This window comes from Pleurodeles waltl, chromosome 6 (assembly GCF_031143425.1).
Source record: "Pleurodeles waltl isolate 20211129_DDA chromosome 6, aPleWal1.hap1.20221129, whole genome shotgun sequence".
NCBI classification, from domain to species: Eukaryota; Metazoa; Chordata; class Amphibia; order Caudata; family Salamandridae; genus Pleurodeles; species Pleurodeles waltl.
The window spans coordinates 10,176,177-10,193,376 of record NC_090445.1 but is presented as its reverse complement, the minus strand read 5'-3'; the positions used below and the strand labels follow the sequence as shown (position 1 = coordinate 10,193,376).

General features: G+C 52.4%; 1 protein-coding gene across 6 annotated transcripts in view; it reads right to left on the bottom strand.

Annotated features, from left to right (window-relative positions):
- SPTAN1 (spectrin alpha, non-erythrocytic 1) overlaps window positions 1-17,200 on the bottom strand; it is a 316,746-nt gene that overhangs the window by 232,276 nt on the left and 67,270 nt on the right. For all 6 annotated transcript variants that reach the window (XM_069237004.1, XM_069237007.1, XM_069237009.1 and 3 more), the window contains 3 exons: window positions 7,520-7,759; window positions 6,603-6,728; window positions 2,664-2,804 (listed from right to left, as the gene is read on the bottom strand). In XM_069237004.1, the coding sequence (XP_069093105.1) occupies window positions 2,664-2,804; window positions 6,603-6,728; window positions 7,520-7,756 (504 nt within the window). In that variant the 5' untranslated portion in view covers window positions 7,757-7,759. The remainder of the gene's footprint in view (window positions 1-2,663; window positions 2,805-6,602; window positions 6,729-7,519; window positions 7,760-17,200) is intronic.

The window sequence follows — 17,200 nt, the reverse complement described above, 5'->3', positions numbered from 1 at the left end:
AGATGACATCCAGAACTAGAACTTATACAGGAGAGTTAAACATGGGTAGATGACATCCAGATCTAGAACCCATTCAGGAGGGCTAAACATGGGTAGATGGCATCCAGATCTAGAACCCATTCAGGAGGGCTAAACATGGGTAGATGGCATCCAGATCTAGAACCCATTCAGGAGGGCTAAACATGGGTAGAGGACATCCAGATCTAGAACCCATACAGGAGAGCTAAACATGGGTAGATGGCATCCAGATCTAGAAGCCATACAAGAGGGCTAAACATGGGTAGATTACATCCAGATCTAGTACCCCCATCAGATGAGATCTGGAACCCATGAACGCGGGTAGATGACATCCAGAGCTAGGATCCATACAGGAGAGCTGCAGTTACAGGGACACAGCTTTCTTCCTAAGTTTGGGAAAAGCCCTAGAGCTTGATGGTCAACAACTCACAGGCCTTAAAATACCCACTCTTTGGTTTTTCTAATTCACCAAGCCATTCAGGGACACAAGTTGAGGGCCTCGGTCGTGGAGAGATCCACTTACAAGGGGGGGTGGGAGGAGTTGAATAGGGGCCCAGAAGCTTCGAAGAGACCTGGTGATATCAAGCCTCACTGGGGGCAGGGGAGATGCAAAAGCCTTCAGCAGCAGAGGTTTCCAGGGTTAGGATTACTTGGCCACCTTCAGCCTCGCACACTAGACATGCATGCACCAGCAATGCCCAGGAGACCCATGTGAAGGCGTCCGTGTAGATCTGAGGTTCTGGCACATGTGAACTATGCTGCAGTCACATAGGACACTGTAAGGAAATGCCTCCTTGGCATGGTTACCCCCTGACTTTCTGCCTTTTGTTGATGCCAGTTATGATTGAAAGTGTGCTGGGACCCTGCTACCCAGGCCCCAGCACCAGTGTTCTTTCCCTAAACTGTACTTTTGTTCCCACAATTGGCACAACCCTGGCACCAGGTAAGTCCCTTGTAAATGGTACCCCTGGTACCAAGGGCCCTGATGCCAGGGAAGGTCTCTAAGGGCTGCAGCATATCTTATGCCACCCTGGGGACCCCTCACTCAGCAGATGCATCACAGTATGTGTGTGCTGGTGGGGAGAAAATGACTAACTCCCCTCAGAGTGCCATGCCCACCTCACACTGCCTGTGTCATAGGTAAGTAACCCCTCTAGCAGGCCTTAGAGCCCTAAGGCAGGGTGCACTATACCACAGGTTAGGGCATAAGTGTACGAGCATTATGCCCCTACAGTGTCTAAGCAAAACCTTAGACATTGTAAGTGCAGGGTAGCCATACAGAGTATATGGTCTGGGAGTCTGTCATGCACGAACTCCACAGTTCCATAATGGCTACACTGAAAACTGGGAAGTTTGGTATCAAACTTCTCAGCACAATAAATGCAAACTGGTGCCAGTGTGGAATTTATTGTAAAATGCACCCAGAGAGCATCTTAGAGATGCCCCTCTGAATGCCTGTCCAACTCCTAGTGCTAGGCTGACCAGCCTCTGCCAGCCTGCCACAACCAGACGAGTTTCTGGCCACATGGGAAGAGTGCCTTTGTCACTCTGTGACCAGGAACAAACCTTGTATTGGGTGGAGGTGTTTCTCACTTCCCCCTGCAGCAACTAACATCTGGCGGTGAACCTCAAAGGCTCATGCCATGTTACAGCACCCCAGGTCATCCCAGCTGGTAGAGATGCTCGCCCCTCTGGCCACTGCCCCCACTTTTTGCTACAAGGCTGGAGGAGATAATGAGAAAAACAAGGAGGAGTCACCCACCAGTCAGGACAGCCCCTAGTGTGCCCTGAGCTGAGGTGACCCCTGCCTTAAGAAATCCTCCATCTTGAGATTGGAGGATTCCCCCAATAGGATTAGGGATGTGCCCCCCTCCCCTCAGGTGGGAGGCACAAAGAGGGTGTAGCCACCCTCCAGGACAGTAGCCATTGGCTACTGCGCTCTCAAACCTAAACACACCCCAAAATGTAGTATTTAGGGGCACCCCCGAACCGAGGAAATCAGATTCCTGCAACCTGAAACAAGAAGGACTGCTGACCTACAAGCCAGCAGAGACGACAAGCGCTTTGGTCCCAGCCCTACCGGCCTGTCTCCGGACTCGACCTGACTCACAGCAGACCCAGAGCCCAGCGCTCACAGCAGACCACCCCCCCCAGCGCTCGCAGCAGACCGCAGAGCCCAGCGCTCGCCGCAGAGCCCAGAGCCCAGCGCTCGCCGCAGAGCCCAGAGCCCAGCGCTCGCCGCAGAGCCCAGAGCCCAGCGCTCGCCGCAGAGCCCAGCGCTCACAGCAGAGCCCAGCGCTCACAGCAGAGCCCAGCGCTCACAGCAGAGCCCAGAGCCCAGCGCTCACAGCAGAGCCCAGAGCCCAGCGCTCACAGCAGAGCCCAGAGCCCAGCGCTCACAGCAGAGCCCAGAGCCCAGCGCTCACAGCAGAGCCCAGAGCCCAGCGCTCACAGCAGAGCCCAGAGCCCAGCGCTCACAGCAGAGCCCAGAGCCCAGCGCTCACAGCAGAGCCCAGAGCCCAGCGCTCACAGCAGAGCCCAGAGCCCAGCGCTCACAGCAGAGCCCAGAGCCCAGCGCTCACAGCAGAGCCCAGAGCCCAGCGCTCACAGCAGAGCCCAGAGCCCAGCGCTCACAGCAGACTCACCTTGTCGTTGATCCAGTCGAGGACATCTTCGCACTCGCGCAGGTACTGCACCAGCTTCTGGGCCTGCAGCAGCTTCACCCCCTTCTCCCGCATCTTCATGAGCAGCAGCTCCCACAGACGGTGCAGCTCCATCAGACGTGTCTGGGGGACAGAGACAGGCAGTCAGCAGCATCAATGGAGAAAAGGAAGCATGTCCCACCCAGCTAAGGCCACAGAGCAGCCCCACTGCACCCAGGTGACCCAAAATTACAGGGAGGTGAACCCCTGGACCCTGTGCAGATGCTGCAGCATCACTGGTGGAGCATGTGCAGAGTTAAGAGCAGATCAGCAGATGCCATCTGAGGACTCGAGAGCAGGACCACACAAGGCCCAAACATGCACACAACACAAAGAGTTGATGGAAACACAGCAGGTCCACAACAAGAAGGCATGACCAACCGGAGGGAAACCACCCCAGAACTGGGGCAAGACCTTCCTGAAGAGGAAAGAGAGGACTCTGGGAGTAGGGCGCGCAAGAGACAGGAAGGAAACAAGGCAGCAGAGAGAGCAGATATTATAACAAGAGTGGGGAGGGCAGTAGAGGCGAGAGGAGGGATTATCATGGAACAAGCAGAGACACGGGGTGGATACTGGGGCAGAAGGGAAGGTTGCAGAGGACTGGGCAGGTATCAGAGAACCAGTAGAGGCGCGAGGGTGGATACTGGGGCAGAAAGGGAGAGCAGACAGATTGGCTAGGGGCCCACAGGGAGGACAGACAGAAGCAGCGCAGTAAAGAACAGCTAGACCTGGATCAGACCTAAGGGCTGAAGGGAGGACAGACAGAAGCAGCAGAGTGAAACCTGGATCAGACCTTAGGGGCCGAAGGGAGGACAGACAGAATCAGCAGAGTGAAACCTGGATCAGACCTTAGGGGCCGAAGGGAGGACAGACAGAAGCAGCAGAGTGAAGAGCAGGCACAGAGGTATTATCACACAAGGCAAGGATAGAGAGGACAGCAGAAAGGGTCACATCCCAAACATTGCTTCACCTACTCGGATGTGGGACCCCACTTGAACAGCAGTTACTTTGGGGCGCTGTGCGGTCCTGTATGGCGTGAAGGACTAAACCACAGACAGGTTATTGCGACATACTCTGAACAACAGACACATGCTCTGAAAACCTAAAACTGAGTGCACACTGCAAGTTTACCCGGAGTAAGGAGAACACCCCAGTACACTGCAAATCCCTTCACAAGGGATGAACACATCACTGCACTCTGCAGACCCCTCTGCACTGAGAACCCTTCACAGCGCTGTGAGCAGACATTCAATCACGGTACAATGAAGACAAACTGCAATGACCCTCAGAAGAGAGGTGTGGAACCACCAAGCACTGCACACACTGCAGATCACATCAGGGAGTGGGAAATGTTCCAGCACTGCAAATACTGCAGACCTTACAAGAGGTAGGGAAAAAACAGCACAGTGTAACGAAAACCCCTTAAAAAGGGAGGTGGCATTCCTCAGTACAGTACACACACTGCAAACCCCTTCAGAAAATGTAATCTATCACTGCATACCCACACTGCAAGCCCCTTCAGAAGAGGGGGAGGGTGTCGCGACAACTAGAAAATACGCTCTGCAAAGTCTCCCTTCCAGGAAAATGAGCACTAGCACTGCAAACATAAAACACTTCATGGGCCAGAGGTGGCAGCGTGTGGATTTAACATGCATGAGCAGGCATGGTGGAAGGGCGATGGCCGCCTTGGCAGAGAGCACCAACACGAATTTCTCACCCTAGGGTTGGTAGGACCGATCATGCCTAACCCATGAGGGCCAGTGTGGTGAACAAGCGCTTTGGACGGATGTGGATATGAGAGGCAACTGAAAGGAGGCGCTCCAGCTGTCTCGAGTGATGTGGGAGGTGCAGACGCACTGTCAAACCATAACTTGGGGGCAGGAGATGAGGTGTCGAGGAGCATCCACCAAACCTCAAAGCCGAGGATCAGCAGACGGTGGTAGGGCAAGCAGGACCTCACAAGTTTACTATCAGTGAGGAGCAGGAAAGCAATTTACAGAAGAGAGGCCCGGAAGATGAGTTTTTAGTCCTCCCTGCTCTTAAGACTGCGAAGGAGAACTGGACTTCCACCGTTCTCCTGGGTCACTTCATGCCACCATCTGAAGTCCTGCGTGCAGCTTTGAGACAGAGGCACTAAGAAACCAAAGAGCCAATCTGAGGCAAGGACACTGACAGAACAGACACCCTGATAGCAGCTTGGAACAGACTTATGACTTTGGGTCACTTGGGCAGACAGCAGAAGTAGCTCGGGACACAGAAGCAACCATGAGGTTGGGCCACCTGAAGGCAGGCAGCTCCTTGCGTCCAGGGCATACTGGCCAGGTAGCGTCATGAGCCCAGGGAAAACAGGCCAAAGAGCATCACAAGCTCAAGGCGCAGGAGGCCAAGGCAGGGCCACAAACCCTGGGCGCAGGAGGCCAAGGCAGGACCGCAGGACCACAAACCCTGGGTACAGGAGGCCAAGGCAGGACCACAAACCCGGGGCACAGGGGGCCAAGGCAGGACCACAAACCCGGGGCACAGGGGGCTAAGGCAGGACCACAAACCCGGGGCACAGCAGGCCAAGGCAGGACCACAAACCCGGGGCACAGGAGGCCAAGGCAGGACCACAAACCCGGGGCACAGCGGGCCAAGGCAGGACCACAAACCCGGGGCACAGGGGGCCAAGGCAGGACCACAAACCCGGGGCACAGGGGGCCAAGGCAGGACCACAAACCCGGGGCACAGGGGGCCAAGGCAGGACCACAAACCCGGGGCACAGGGGGCCAAGGCAGGACCACAAACCCGGGGCACAGCGGGCCAAGGCAGGACCACAAACCCGCGGCACAGCGGGCCAAGGCAGGACCACAAACCCGGGGCACAGCGGGCCAAGGCAGGACCACAAACCCGGGGCACAGCGGGCCAAGGCAGGACCACAAACCCGGGGCACAGCGGGCCAAGGCAGGACCACAAACCCGGGGCAAACGAGGCCAAGGCAGGACCACAAACCCGGGGCAAAGGAGGCCAAGACAGGACCACAAACCCGGGGCAAAGGAGGCCAAGGCAGGACCACAAACCCGGGGCAAAGGAGGCCAAGGCAGGACCACAAACCCGGGGCACAGGAGGCCAAGGCAGGACCACAAACCCGGGGCACAGGAGGCCAAGGCAGGACCACAAACCCGGGGCACAGGGGGCCAAGGCAGGATGACAAGTTAAGGCACAAGGTGGGGGGGATGGGTGTGGGGCGGCAAAGGCAAGGCAGGACCACGAACTAAGGCACAGGGGGCACTAGCCCAGGGCACAGGGAGCACTAGCCCAAGGCACAGGTGGGGCCAGGCAGAACCAAGCGCACAGGTGGGGCCAGGCAGAACCAAGCGCACAGGTGGGGTGGGGGCAGGCAGTACCATGCGCACAGGTGTGGTGGGGGCAGGCGGGACCACGCGCACAGGTGGAGGGGGGGCAGGCAGGACTACATGCCCAGGAGACCATGCAGGCAGCACCAGCTTCAGCCTGATGCCGATGGCCAAGCAGTGTGAGGAGATGAAGGACAATCTGGGCAGCCTGCATGCCCATGGAGGACTTTAACATCCAGCCCTCTCCCTTTGTCCCCACAATAGATGCTGAGGTTCTCTGCCACTCGGCAATGATTCGATCTCTCTTGTGCGCCCTCCACGAGGGGTTGTACTCATTCAGTGAAGCTTCTGGGTAGGTTTAAGTTTCTCCTGCTCAGATGCATCACGTCAGAATGATGATGCGTGGTTCATCTTTCACAGGTGAGCTGTGGAAGAGATGTTCTGGTAGCCCAAGGCATTTTGATATCAATACATGTTAAGCAATATAACAGCTCCTACCACATCTTTCTGCCAAGAAGCAAACTACTTGGCTCCGGAGAGCGACACTTACGCGGATAGTTTCGGATGCGAAGTGGCCCTCGGACACCATGAGGTTCCCGGTCTCATCCAGCTTCACGATGGCTCCAGCATTCGCCTGAACCTCTGCCTCGAAGGCCAGGTGTTTCTGCAACTTTCCCTGAGTGTGAAAAGAAGACCGTGATATCAGTATACTCTTCTCTTAGCAGCATGCAAAGAACCCCCCACAACATCTCTAATCCTTCACAATGACCCTCAAACGCCCTCTGCCCTTCATTCTCCAGACATAGGGGAGGCACCACTTGGCATAGCAAGGGGAGGGTCACACCATGTATTGGGGCAAGGAGGAAGGCTACTGCACTGACCAGTTTTCACCTAGCGTACCTTACCTGCAGGTTGAGGGACAAGGCAGTAGGGTCGTTGTTGATATAGCTCAATCCTCACCAGCAGGTACCTATGGTCGGGACGGTACCTATGGTCTGGATTATTGGTTAGTCAAGCATTACCTGCAGGCTGGTGGAACCCAATTTGTGAGCGGTGGGGGGATGGGAAGTCTTGCAAGTCTGACCTGAAGGATGGTGAGGTCTGTGGGGAGTGGCCCTCACTTGCAGGTTGGTGGGGTCTGGGGGAGCGGCCCTCACCGGCAGGTTGGTGGTGGTCGGAAAGGACTCCAAGTTGGTGGGGTCTGTGGGGGGCAGCTCTCACCTTCAGTGTGGGTATGTTTCAGAGAGCAGCCCTCACCTGCAGCTGGTTGGTGGGGTCTGAGGAATGTGTCCTTCACCTGCAGGTTGGTAGAGTCTAGAGGGTGCACCTGCAGGTTGGTTAGGTCTGAGGGGAGGGGCCTCACCTGCAGGTGGGTTAGGTCTGAGGGGAGGGGCCTCACCTGCAGGTTGGTGAGGTCTGAGGGGGGGCCCCACCTGGAGCTGGGGGTCTAGGGGGAGGAGCCCTCACCTGTAGGTTGGTTGGGTCCTTGTAGCTCTCGTCGGATGCGATCTGCAGCTTTTCCTGGATCCATTTCTCCAGCTCATCTGCATCTCGCTGGAAGAACTGGAAGCGATAAGAGTCCTCGAGTTTCTGCCGCCGGAGGGTGGATAGCTCCTTAAAGCGTGTGTAGCGTTCAAGGACCTGCTGGCGCCTGTCTTGGATGTCCTCAGCTGTCTCCAGCACCTTCACACCACTCGAATCCATTTTCTGGGAAACAAGAGAAAACTTGTTAATCTCTGTGAATAAGCACTGGGCCGACTAAGTACAAGTGGCAAACTTCTTGGTACTGTGGGTAAGGCCGGGGTGTGGGGGACATGTGGTCTTGGGGACTTGAGGGCTGGGGTGACAAGGAGGCCCTGGGGACCTGTGGGGACAGAGGGCTGTGGTGAGGTGGGCCTGGAGGTCTGTAGGTCTATGGGGACAGGTGTCTCTGAAACAGAGGCAGGGGTGTGGAATTTAATAAAATAACTACTTGTCCATGGGACAGGTTGCTTCATAAATGTACTTGTCCTGTAACAAAAGCCATTTGTCCCTTTGGTGCCAAGTAGTGCAGTGACAAAACCATGGAAGCAATCTCATTATATAAGGGCTCTGATAATAGCCTCTCTGATTATGCCACTGCTCATACCACAGTAGGGGCTGAACATAAGCAAATCTTTTATTTTGCCACCTATCCACAGATGTACATACTGGGGCTGGAGGTAGCAGTAAGCAATAGTTCCAGGTCTGGCATGCCCTTTTGAGTCTATGCAAACCTACGAACATGCATGTTTTAGGGGTTTTCACCAGCTCTTCTCTAATTGTTTTCCATACTGAGAAAGCTTGGACATTCCGGACACTTGGGGGAAAAAAGTAATTAGAGGGAAAGTGCGTGTAGGAAGTTGGCTCTGTATGTGCTATTTCAAAGTAAGGAATAGCATGCACAGAGTCCAAGGGTTCCCCTTAGAGGTAAAATAGTGGTAAAAATAGATAATACTAATGCTCTATTTTGTGGTAGTGTGGTCGAGCAGTAGGCTTATCCAAGGAGTAGTTGTAAAGAAATGGCTCCCTGTTGCAGTTACCCCCCACTTTTTGCCTGATACTGATGCTGACTTGACTGAGAAGAGTGCTGGGACCCTGCTAACCAGGCCCCAGCACCAGTGTTCCTTCACCTAAAATGTACCATTGTATCCACAATTGGCACACCCTGGCATTCAGATAAGTCCCTTGTAACTGGTACTTCTAGTACCAAGGGCCCTGATGCCAAGGAAGGTCTCTAAGGGCTGCAGCATGTCTTATGCCACCCTAGAGACCCCTCACTCAGCACAGACACACTGCTTACAAGCCTGTGTGTGCTAGTGAGAACAAAATGAGTAAGTCGACATGGCACTCCCCTCAGGGTGCCATGCCAGCCTCTCACTGCCTATGCAGTATAGGTAAGACACCCCTCTAACAGGCCTTACAGCCCTAAGGCAGGGTGCACTATACCATAGGTGAGGGTGCCAGTGCATGAGCATGGTACCCCTACAGTGTCTAAACAAAACCTTAGACATTGTAAGTGCAGGGTAGCCATAAGAGTATATGGTCTGGGAGTTTGTCAAACACGAACTCCACAGCACCATAATGGCTACACTGAAAACTGGGAAGTTTGGTATCAAACTTCTCAGCACAATAAATGCACACTGATGCCAGTGTACATTTTATTGTAAAATACACCCCAGAGGGCACCTTAGAGGTGCCCCCTGAAACTTAACCGACTATCTGTGTAGGCTGACTAGTTTTAGCAGCCTGCCACAAACCGAGACATGTTGCTGGCCCCATGGGGAGAGTGCCTTTGTCACTCTGAGGCCAGTAACAAAGCCTGCACTGGGTGGAGATGCTAACACCTCCCCCAGGCAGGAATTGTCACACCTGGCGGTGAGCCTCAAAGGCTCACCTCCTTTGTGCCAACCCAGCAGGACACTCCAGCTAGTGGAGTTGCCCGCCCCCTCCGGCCAGGCCCCACTTTTGGCGGCAAGGCCGGAGAAAATAATGAGAAAAACAAGGAGGAGTCACTGGCCAGTCAGGACAGCCCCTAAGGTGTCCTGAGCTGAGGTGACTCTAACTTTTAGAAATCCTCCATCTTGCAGATGGAGGATTCCCCCAATAGGGTTAGGATTGTGACCCCCTCCCCTTGGGAGGAGGCACAAAGAGGGTGTCCCCACCCTCAGGGCTAGTAGCCATTGGCTACTAACCCCCCAGACCTAAACACGCCCTTAAATTTAGTATTTAAGGGCTACCCTGAACCCTAGAAAATTAGATTCCTGCAACTACAAGAAGAAGGACTGCCCAGCTGAAAACCCCTGCAGCGGAAGACCAGAAGACGACAACTGCCTTGGCTCCAGAAACTCACCGGCCTGTCTCCTGCCTTCCAAAGATCCTGCTCCAGCGACGCCTTCCAAAGGGACCAGCGACCTCGACATCCTCTGAGGACTGCCCCTGCTTCGAAAAGACAAGAAACTCCCGAGGACAGCGGACCTGCTCCAAGAAAAGCTGCAACTTTGTTTCCAGCAACTTTAAAGAACCCTGCAAGCTCCCCGCAAGAAGCGTGAGACTTGCAACACTGCACCCGGCGACCCCGACTCGGCTGGTGGCGATCCAACACCTCAGGAGGGACCCCAGGACTACTCTGATACTGTGAGTACCAAAACCTGTCCCCCCTGAGCCCCCACAGCGCCGCCTGCAGAGGGAATCCCGAGGCTTCCCCTGACCGCGACTCTTTGAACCTAAAGTCCCGACGCCTGGGAGAGACCCTGCACCCGCAGCCCCCAGGACCTGAAGGACCGGACTTTCACTGGAGGAGTGACCCCCAGGAGTCCCTCTCCCTTGCCCAAGTGGAGGTTTCCCCGAGGAATCCCCCCCTTGCCTGCCTGCAGCGCTGAAGAGATCCCGAGATCTCTCATAGACTAACATTGCGAACCCGACGCTTGTTTCTACACTGCACCCGGCCGCCCCCGTGCTGCTGAGGGTGAGATTTCTGTGTGGGCTTGTGTCCCCCCCGGTGCCCTACAAAACCCCCCTGGTCTGCCCTCCGAAGACGCAGGTACTTACCTGCAAGCAGACCGGAACCGGGGCACCCCCTTCTCTCCATTCTAACCTATGCGTTTTGGGCACCACTTTGAACTCTGCACCTGACCGGCCCTGAGCTGCTGGTGTGGTGACTTTGGGGTTGCCCGGAACCCCCAACGGTGGGCTACCTTGGACCAAGAACTAAGCCCTGTAAGTGTCTTACTTACCTGGTTAACCTAACAAATACTTACCTCCCCCAGGAACTGTGAAAATTGCACTAAGTGTCCACTTTTAAAACAGCTATTTGTCAATAACTTGAAAAGTATACATGCAATTTTGATGATTTGAAGTTCCTAAAGTACTTACCTGCAATACCTTTCGAATGAGATATTACATGTAGAATTTGAACCTGTGGTTCTTAAAATAAACTAAGAAAAGATATTTTTCTATATAAAAACCTATTGGCTGGATTTGTCTCTGAGTGTGTGTACCTCATTTATTGTCTATGTGTATGTACAACAAATGCTTAACACTACTCCTTAGATAAGCCTACTGCTCGACCACACTACCACAAAATAGAGCATTAGTATTATCTATTTTTACCACTATTTTACCTCTAAGGGGAACCCTTGGACTCTGTGCATGCTATTCCTTACTTTGAAATAGCACATACAGAGCCAACTTCCTACATTGGTGGATCAGCGGTGGGGTACAAGACTTTGCATTTGCTGGACTACTCAGCCAATACCTGATCACACGACAAATTCCAAAATTGTCATTAGAAATTCATTTTTGCAATTTGAAAAGTTTTCTAAATTCTTAAAAGACCTGCTAGGGCCTTGTGTTAGATCCTGTTTAGCATTTCTTTTAGAGTTTAAAAGTTTGTAAAAGTTTGAATTAGATTCTAGAACCAGTTGTAGATTCTTAAAAAGTATTCCAACTTTTAGAAGCAAAATGTCTAGCACAGATGTGACTGTGGTGGAGCTCGACACCACACCTTACCTCCATCTTAAGATGAGGGAGCTAAGGTCACTCTGTAAAATAAAGAAAATAACAATGGGCCCCAAACCTACCAAAATACAGCTCCAGGAGCTTTTGGCAGAGTTTGAAAAGGCCAACCCCTCTGAGGGTAGCAACTCAGAGGAAGAGGATAGTGACTTGGAGGAAAATTCCCCCCTACCAGTCCTATCTAGGGAGAACAGGGTCCCTCAAACCCTGACTCCAAAAATAATAGTCAGAGATGCTGGTTCCCTCACAGGAGAGACCAACACCTCTGAAATCACTGAGGATAACTCCAGTGAAGATGACCCCCTGTTAGCCAGGATGGTCAAAAGATTGGCTTTGGAAAAGCAGCTCCTAGCCATAGAAAGGGAAAGAAAAGAGATGGGCCTAGGTCCCATCGATGGTGGCAGCAACTTAAATAGGGTCAGAGATTCTCCTGACATCCTAAAAATCCCCAAAGGGATTGTAACAAAATATGAAGATGGTGATGACATCACCAAATGGTTCACAGCTTTTGAGAGGGCTTGTGTAACCAGAAAAGTAAACAGATCTCACTGGGGTGCTCTCCTTTGGGAAATGTTCACTGGAAAGTGTAGGGATAGACTCCTCACACTCTGGAAAAGATGCAGAATCTTATGACCTCATGAAGGGTACCCTGATTGAGGGCTTTGGATTCTCCACTGAGGAGTATAGAATTAGATTCAGGGGGGCTCAAAAATCCTCGAGCCAGACCTGGGTTGATTTTGTAGACTACTCAGTAAAAACACTGGATGGTTGGTTAACTGGAAATGAAGTGTGTGACTATGTTGGGCTTTATAATTTGTTTATGAAAGAACACATTTTAAGTAACTGCTTCAATGAAAAGTTGCATCAGTATCTGGTAGACCTAGGTCCAATTTCTCCCCAAGAATTGGGAAAGAAGGCAGACCACTGGGTCAAGACTAGGGTAACCAAAACTTCCACTGGGGGTGACCAAAAGAAAGGGGTTACAAAAACTCCCCAGGAGAAAGTGGGTGACACTAGAAACCAAGAAAAAGAGTCCTCTGTAGGCCCCCAAAAACCAGAACAGGTGGGTGGGCCCCAAGACACAACCCAAAACAAAGGTGGGTACCAGGGTAAGAACTGGGATGCCACTAAGGCCTGGTGCCACAACTGTAAACAGTCTGGGCACCACACCAAGGACACTTCTTGTCCCAAAAACAAACCCCAGAACAAAATTCCTGGGGTAACCAGTGTAGCCATGGGAGATGACTCCTCAGATGAGGAGGTCTTCCTAGCCTTCAACTGGAAACAGGGCCCAACAGGTGAGTTGGAGATTCCAGAGGGAAGTAGACACTTCCACCACCTACTGGTGAATGGGATCCCAACCACTGCCCTGAGAGACACTTGTGCCAGTCACACTATTGTGCATGACAGGCTGGTGCTCTCAAACCAGTACATCCCAGGTGAGACTGCCAGGGTAAGAGTTAGCCTAGACAGGGTCACTAAGAGGCCTGTGGCTTTAGTGCCCATAGAAGTGGGTGGCACTCTTAGCTGGAGAAGGGTAGTAGTCAGTACAGACCTCCCCCTTGATTGTCTCCTTGGAAATGACTACCCAGAGGTTAGTCAGAGCCCAAGAGAGAAACTGGTCCAGTGCCAGTCCTCTCCCAAGGATTCTGGAAGTCCTGCCTCTGCAGTAAATGCAAGCAGGCCCCAGAAGAAGAAGAAAAGAAAACAGAGTAGGAAGGGTGGACAACCTTTAGCCAAGGTTACAGCGAGCCAAGGAGATTCTGCTCCAGTAGGGGAGAACTCCAAAAATGGCCCTGATAAAGTCCAACCTGACCCACAAGAAGTCCTGGCTAGTCAGGCAACTGTTAAACCTGAGTGGGTGGCTCCTCAGCTAACAGAAGAAAGAGTGGAAGAAGGGTGTTTACTACAAGATGTGGTAACCCCCCACTCCAATACAGCAGACAGGCAACCTGAACCCAAAGAAGCCTGTAACTTAGCCCCTTCCCTTTTAGGTGAAGAGCTAAAGGTGTGGTTCTGGGCACTGACAGCTGTCAGTGGCCTCTGCTGGGTGTTAGCCTTTATGGCTGCACTATCCTTAGCATGGTGGTCTGACGCCATGCCAAATAGCAAGTTAGGCCCCCTGACCCTATTGGTCATGGTGGGGTTACTCCAGCTCTGGGTAACCTCTCTGGGTAAGCTAGGGGTGACCCTGGCCAAGATAAGGTTAGCAGAGGTGGACACCTCTAAGACCAAAATAGAAAGAATGGGTGGAGACATTGAAGAGGCAGACAAGAGGCAATTCAGACTAGGTCCTATCACTGTGGAAGTAGGTCAGTTCCCCAAAGGGAATGACCTGAACAGAAGGATGTAAGGCAGAGTAGGCCCTGCAACTAACCAGCCTATTTCTCCTACTCTTCCTCGCCTGACAGACTAGGAAGACTCTCCCAGCTTGGGCTGAGTCTCCTGGCCTGTGGGCTGGGGGGGGGCTTGTGTAAAGAAATGGCTCCCTGTTGCAGTTACCCCCCACTTTTTGCCTGATACTGATGCTGACTTGACTGAGAAGAGTGCTGGGACCCTGCTAACCAGGCCCCAGCACCAGTGTTCCTTCACCTAAAATGTACCATTGTATCCACAATTGGCACACCCTGGCATTCAGATAAGTCCCTTGTAACTGGTACTTCTAGTACCAAGGGCCCTGATGCCAAGGAAGGTCTCTAAGGGCTGCAGCATGTCTTATGCCACCCTAGAGACCCCTCACTCAGCACAGACACACTGCTTACAAGCCTGTGTGTGCTAGTGAGAACAAAATGAGTAAGTCGACATGGCACTCCCCTCAGGGTGCCATGCCAGCCTCTCACTGCCTATGCAGTATAGGTAAGACACCCCTCTAACAGGCCTTACAGCCCTAAGGCAGGGTGCACTATACCATAGGTGAGGGTGCCAGTGCATGAGCATGGTACCCCTACAGTGTCTAAACAAAACCTTAGACATTGTAAGTGCAGGGTAGCCATAAGAGTATATGGTCTGGGAGTTTGTCAAACACGAACTCCACAGTACCATAATGGCTACACTGAAAACTGGGAAGTTTGGTATCAAACTTCTCAGCACAATAAATGCACACTGATGCCAGTGTACATTTTATTGTAAAATACACCCCAGAGGGCACCTTAGAGGTGCCCCCTGAAACTTAACCGACTATCTGTGTAGGCTGACTAGTTTTAGCAGCCTGCCACAAACCGAGACATGTTGCTGGCCCCATGGGGAGAGTGCCTTTGTCACTCTGAGGCCAGTAACAAAGCCTGCACTGGGTGGAGATGCTAACACCTCCCCCAGGCAGGAATTGTCACACCTGGCGGTGAGCCTCAAAGGCTCACCTCCTTTGTGCCAACCCAGCAGGACACTCCAGCTAGTGGAGTTGCCCGCCCCCTCCGGCCAGGCCCCACTTTTGGCGGCAAGGCCGGAGAAAATAATGAGAAAAACAAGGAGGAGTCACTGGCCAGTCAGGACAGCCCCTAAGGTGTCCTGAGCTGAAGTGACTCTAACTTTTAGAAATCCTCCATCTTGCAGATGGAGGATTCCCCCAATAGGGTTAGGATTGTGACCCCCTCCCCTTGGGAGGAGGCACAAAGAGGGTGTCCCCACCCTCAGGGCTAGTAGCCATTGGCTACTAACCCCCCAGACCTAAACACGCCCTTAAATTTAGTATTTAAGGGCTACCCTGAACCCTAGAAAATTAGATTCCTGCAACTACAAGAAGAAGGACTGCCCAGCTGAAAACCCCTGCAGCGGAAGACCAGAAGACGACAACTGCCTTGGCTCCAGAAACTCACCGGCCTGTCTCCTGCCTTCCAAAGATCCTGCTCCAGCGACGCCTTCCAAAGGGACCAGCGACCTCGACATCCTCTGAGGACTGCCCCTGCTTCGAAAAGACAAGAAACTCCCGAGGACAGCGGACCTGCTCCAAGAAAAGCTGCAACTTTGTTTCCAGCAGCTTTAAAGAACCCTGCAAGCTCCCCGCAAGAAGCGTGAGACTTGCAACACTGCACCCGGCGACCCCGACTCGGCTGGTGGCGATCCAACACCTCAGGAGGGACCCCAGGACTACTCTGATACTGTGAGTACCAAAACCTGTCCCCCCTGAGCCCCCACAGCGCCGCCTGCAGAGGGAATCCCGAGGCTTCCCCTGACCGCGACTCTTTGAACCTAAAGTCCCGACGCCTGGGAGAGACCCTGCACCCGCAGCCCCCAGGACCTGAAGGACCGGACTTTCACTGGAGAAGTGACCCCCAGGAGTCCCTCTCCCTTGCCCAAGTGGAGGTTTCCCCGAGGAATCCCCCCCTTGCCTGCCTGCAGCGCTGAAGAGATCCCGAGATCTCTCATAGACTAACATTGCGAACCCGACGCTTGTTTCTACACTGCACCCGGCCGCCCCCGTGCTGCTGAGGGTGAGATTTCTGTGTGGGCTTGTGTCCCCCCCGGTGCCCTACAAAACCCCCCTGGTCTGCCCTCCGAAGACGCGGGTACTTACCTGCAAGCAGACCGGAACCGGGGCACCCCCTTCTCTCCATTCTAACCTATGCGTTTTGGGCACCACTTTGAACTCTGCACCTGACCGGCCCTGAGCTGCTGGTGTGGTGACTTTGGGGTTGCCCGGAACCCCCAACGGTGGGCTACCTTGGACCAAGAACTAAGCCCTGTAAGTGTCTTACTTACCTGGTTAACCTAACAAATACTTACCTCCCCCAGGAACTGTGAAAATTGCACTAAGTGTCCACTTTTAAAACAGCTATTTGTCAATAACTTGAAAAGTATACATGCAATTTTGATGATTTGAAGTTCCTAAAGTACTTACCTGCAATACCTTTCGAATGAGATATTACATGTAGAATTTGAACCTGTGGTTCTTAAAATAAACTAAGAAAATATATTTTTCTATATAAAAACCTATTGGCTGGATTTGTCTCTGAGTGTGTGTACCTCATTTATTGTCTATGTGTATGTACAACAAATGCTTAACACTACTCCTTAGATAAGCCTACTGCTCGACCACACTACCACAAAATAGAGCATTAGTATTATCTATTTTTACCACTATTTTACCTCTAAGGGGAACCCTTGGACTCTGTGCATGCTATTCCTTACTTTGAAATAGCACATACAGAGCCAACTTCCTACAGTAGTGTTAAGCATTTGTTGTACATACACATAGACAATAAATGAGGTACACACACTCAGAGACAAATCCAGCCAATAGGTTTTTGTATAGAAAAATATCTTTTCTTAGTTTATTTTAAGAACCACAGGTTCAAATTCTACATGTAATATCTCATTCGAAAGGTATTGCAGGTAAGTACTTTAGGAACTTCAAATCATCAAAATTGCATGTATACTTTTCAAGTTATTCACAAATAGCTGTTTTAAAAGTGGACACTTAGTGCAATTTTCACAGTTCCTAGGGGAGGTAAGTATTTGTTAGGTTAACCAGGTAAGTAAGACACTTACAGGGCTTAGTTCTTGGTCCAAGGTAGCCCACCGTTGGGGGTTCAGAGCAACCCCAAAGTCACCACACCAGCAGCTCAGGGCCGGTCAGGTGCAGAGTTCAAAGTGGTGCCCAAAACACATAGGCTAGAA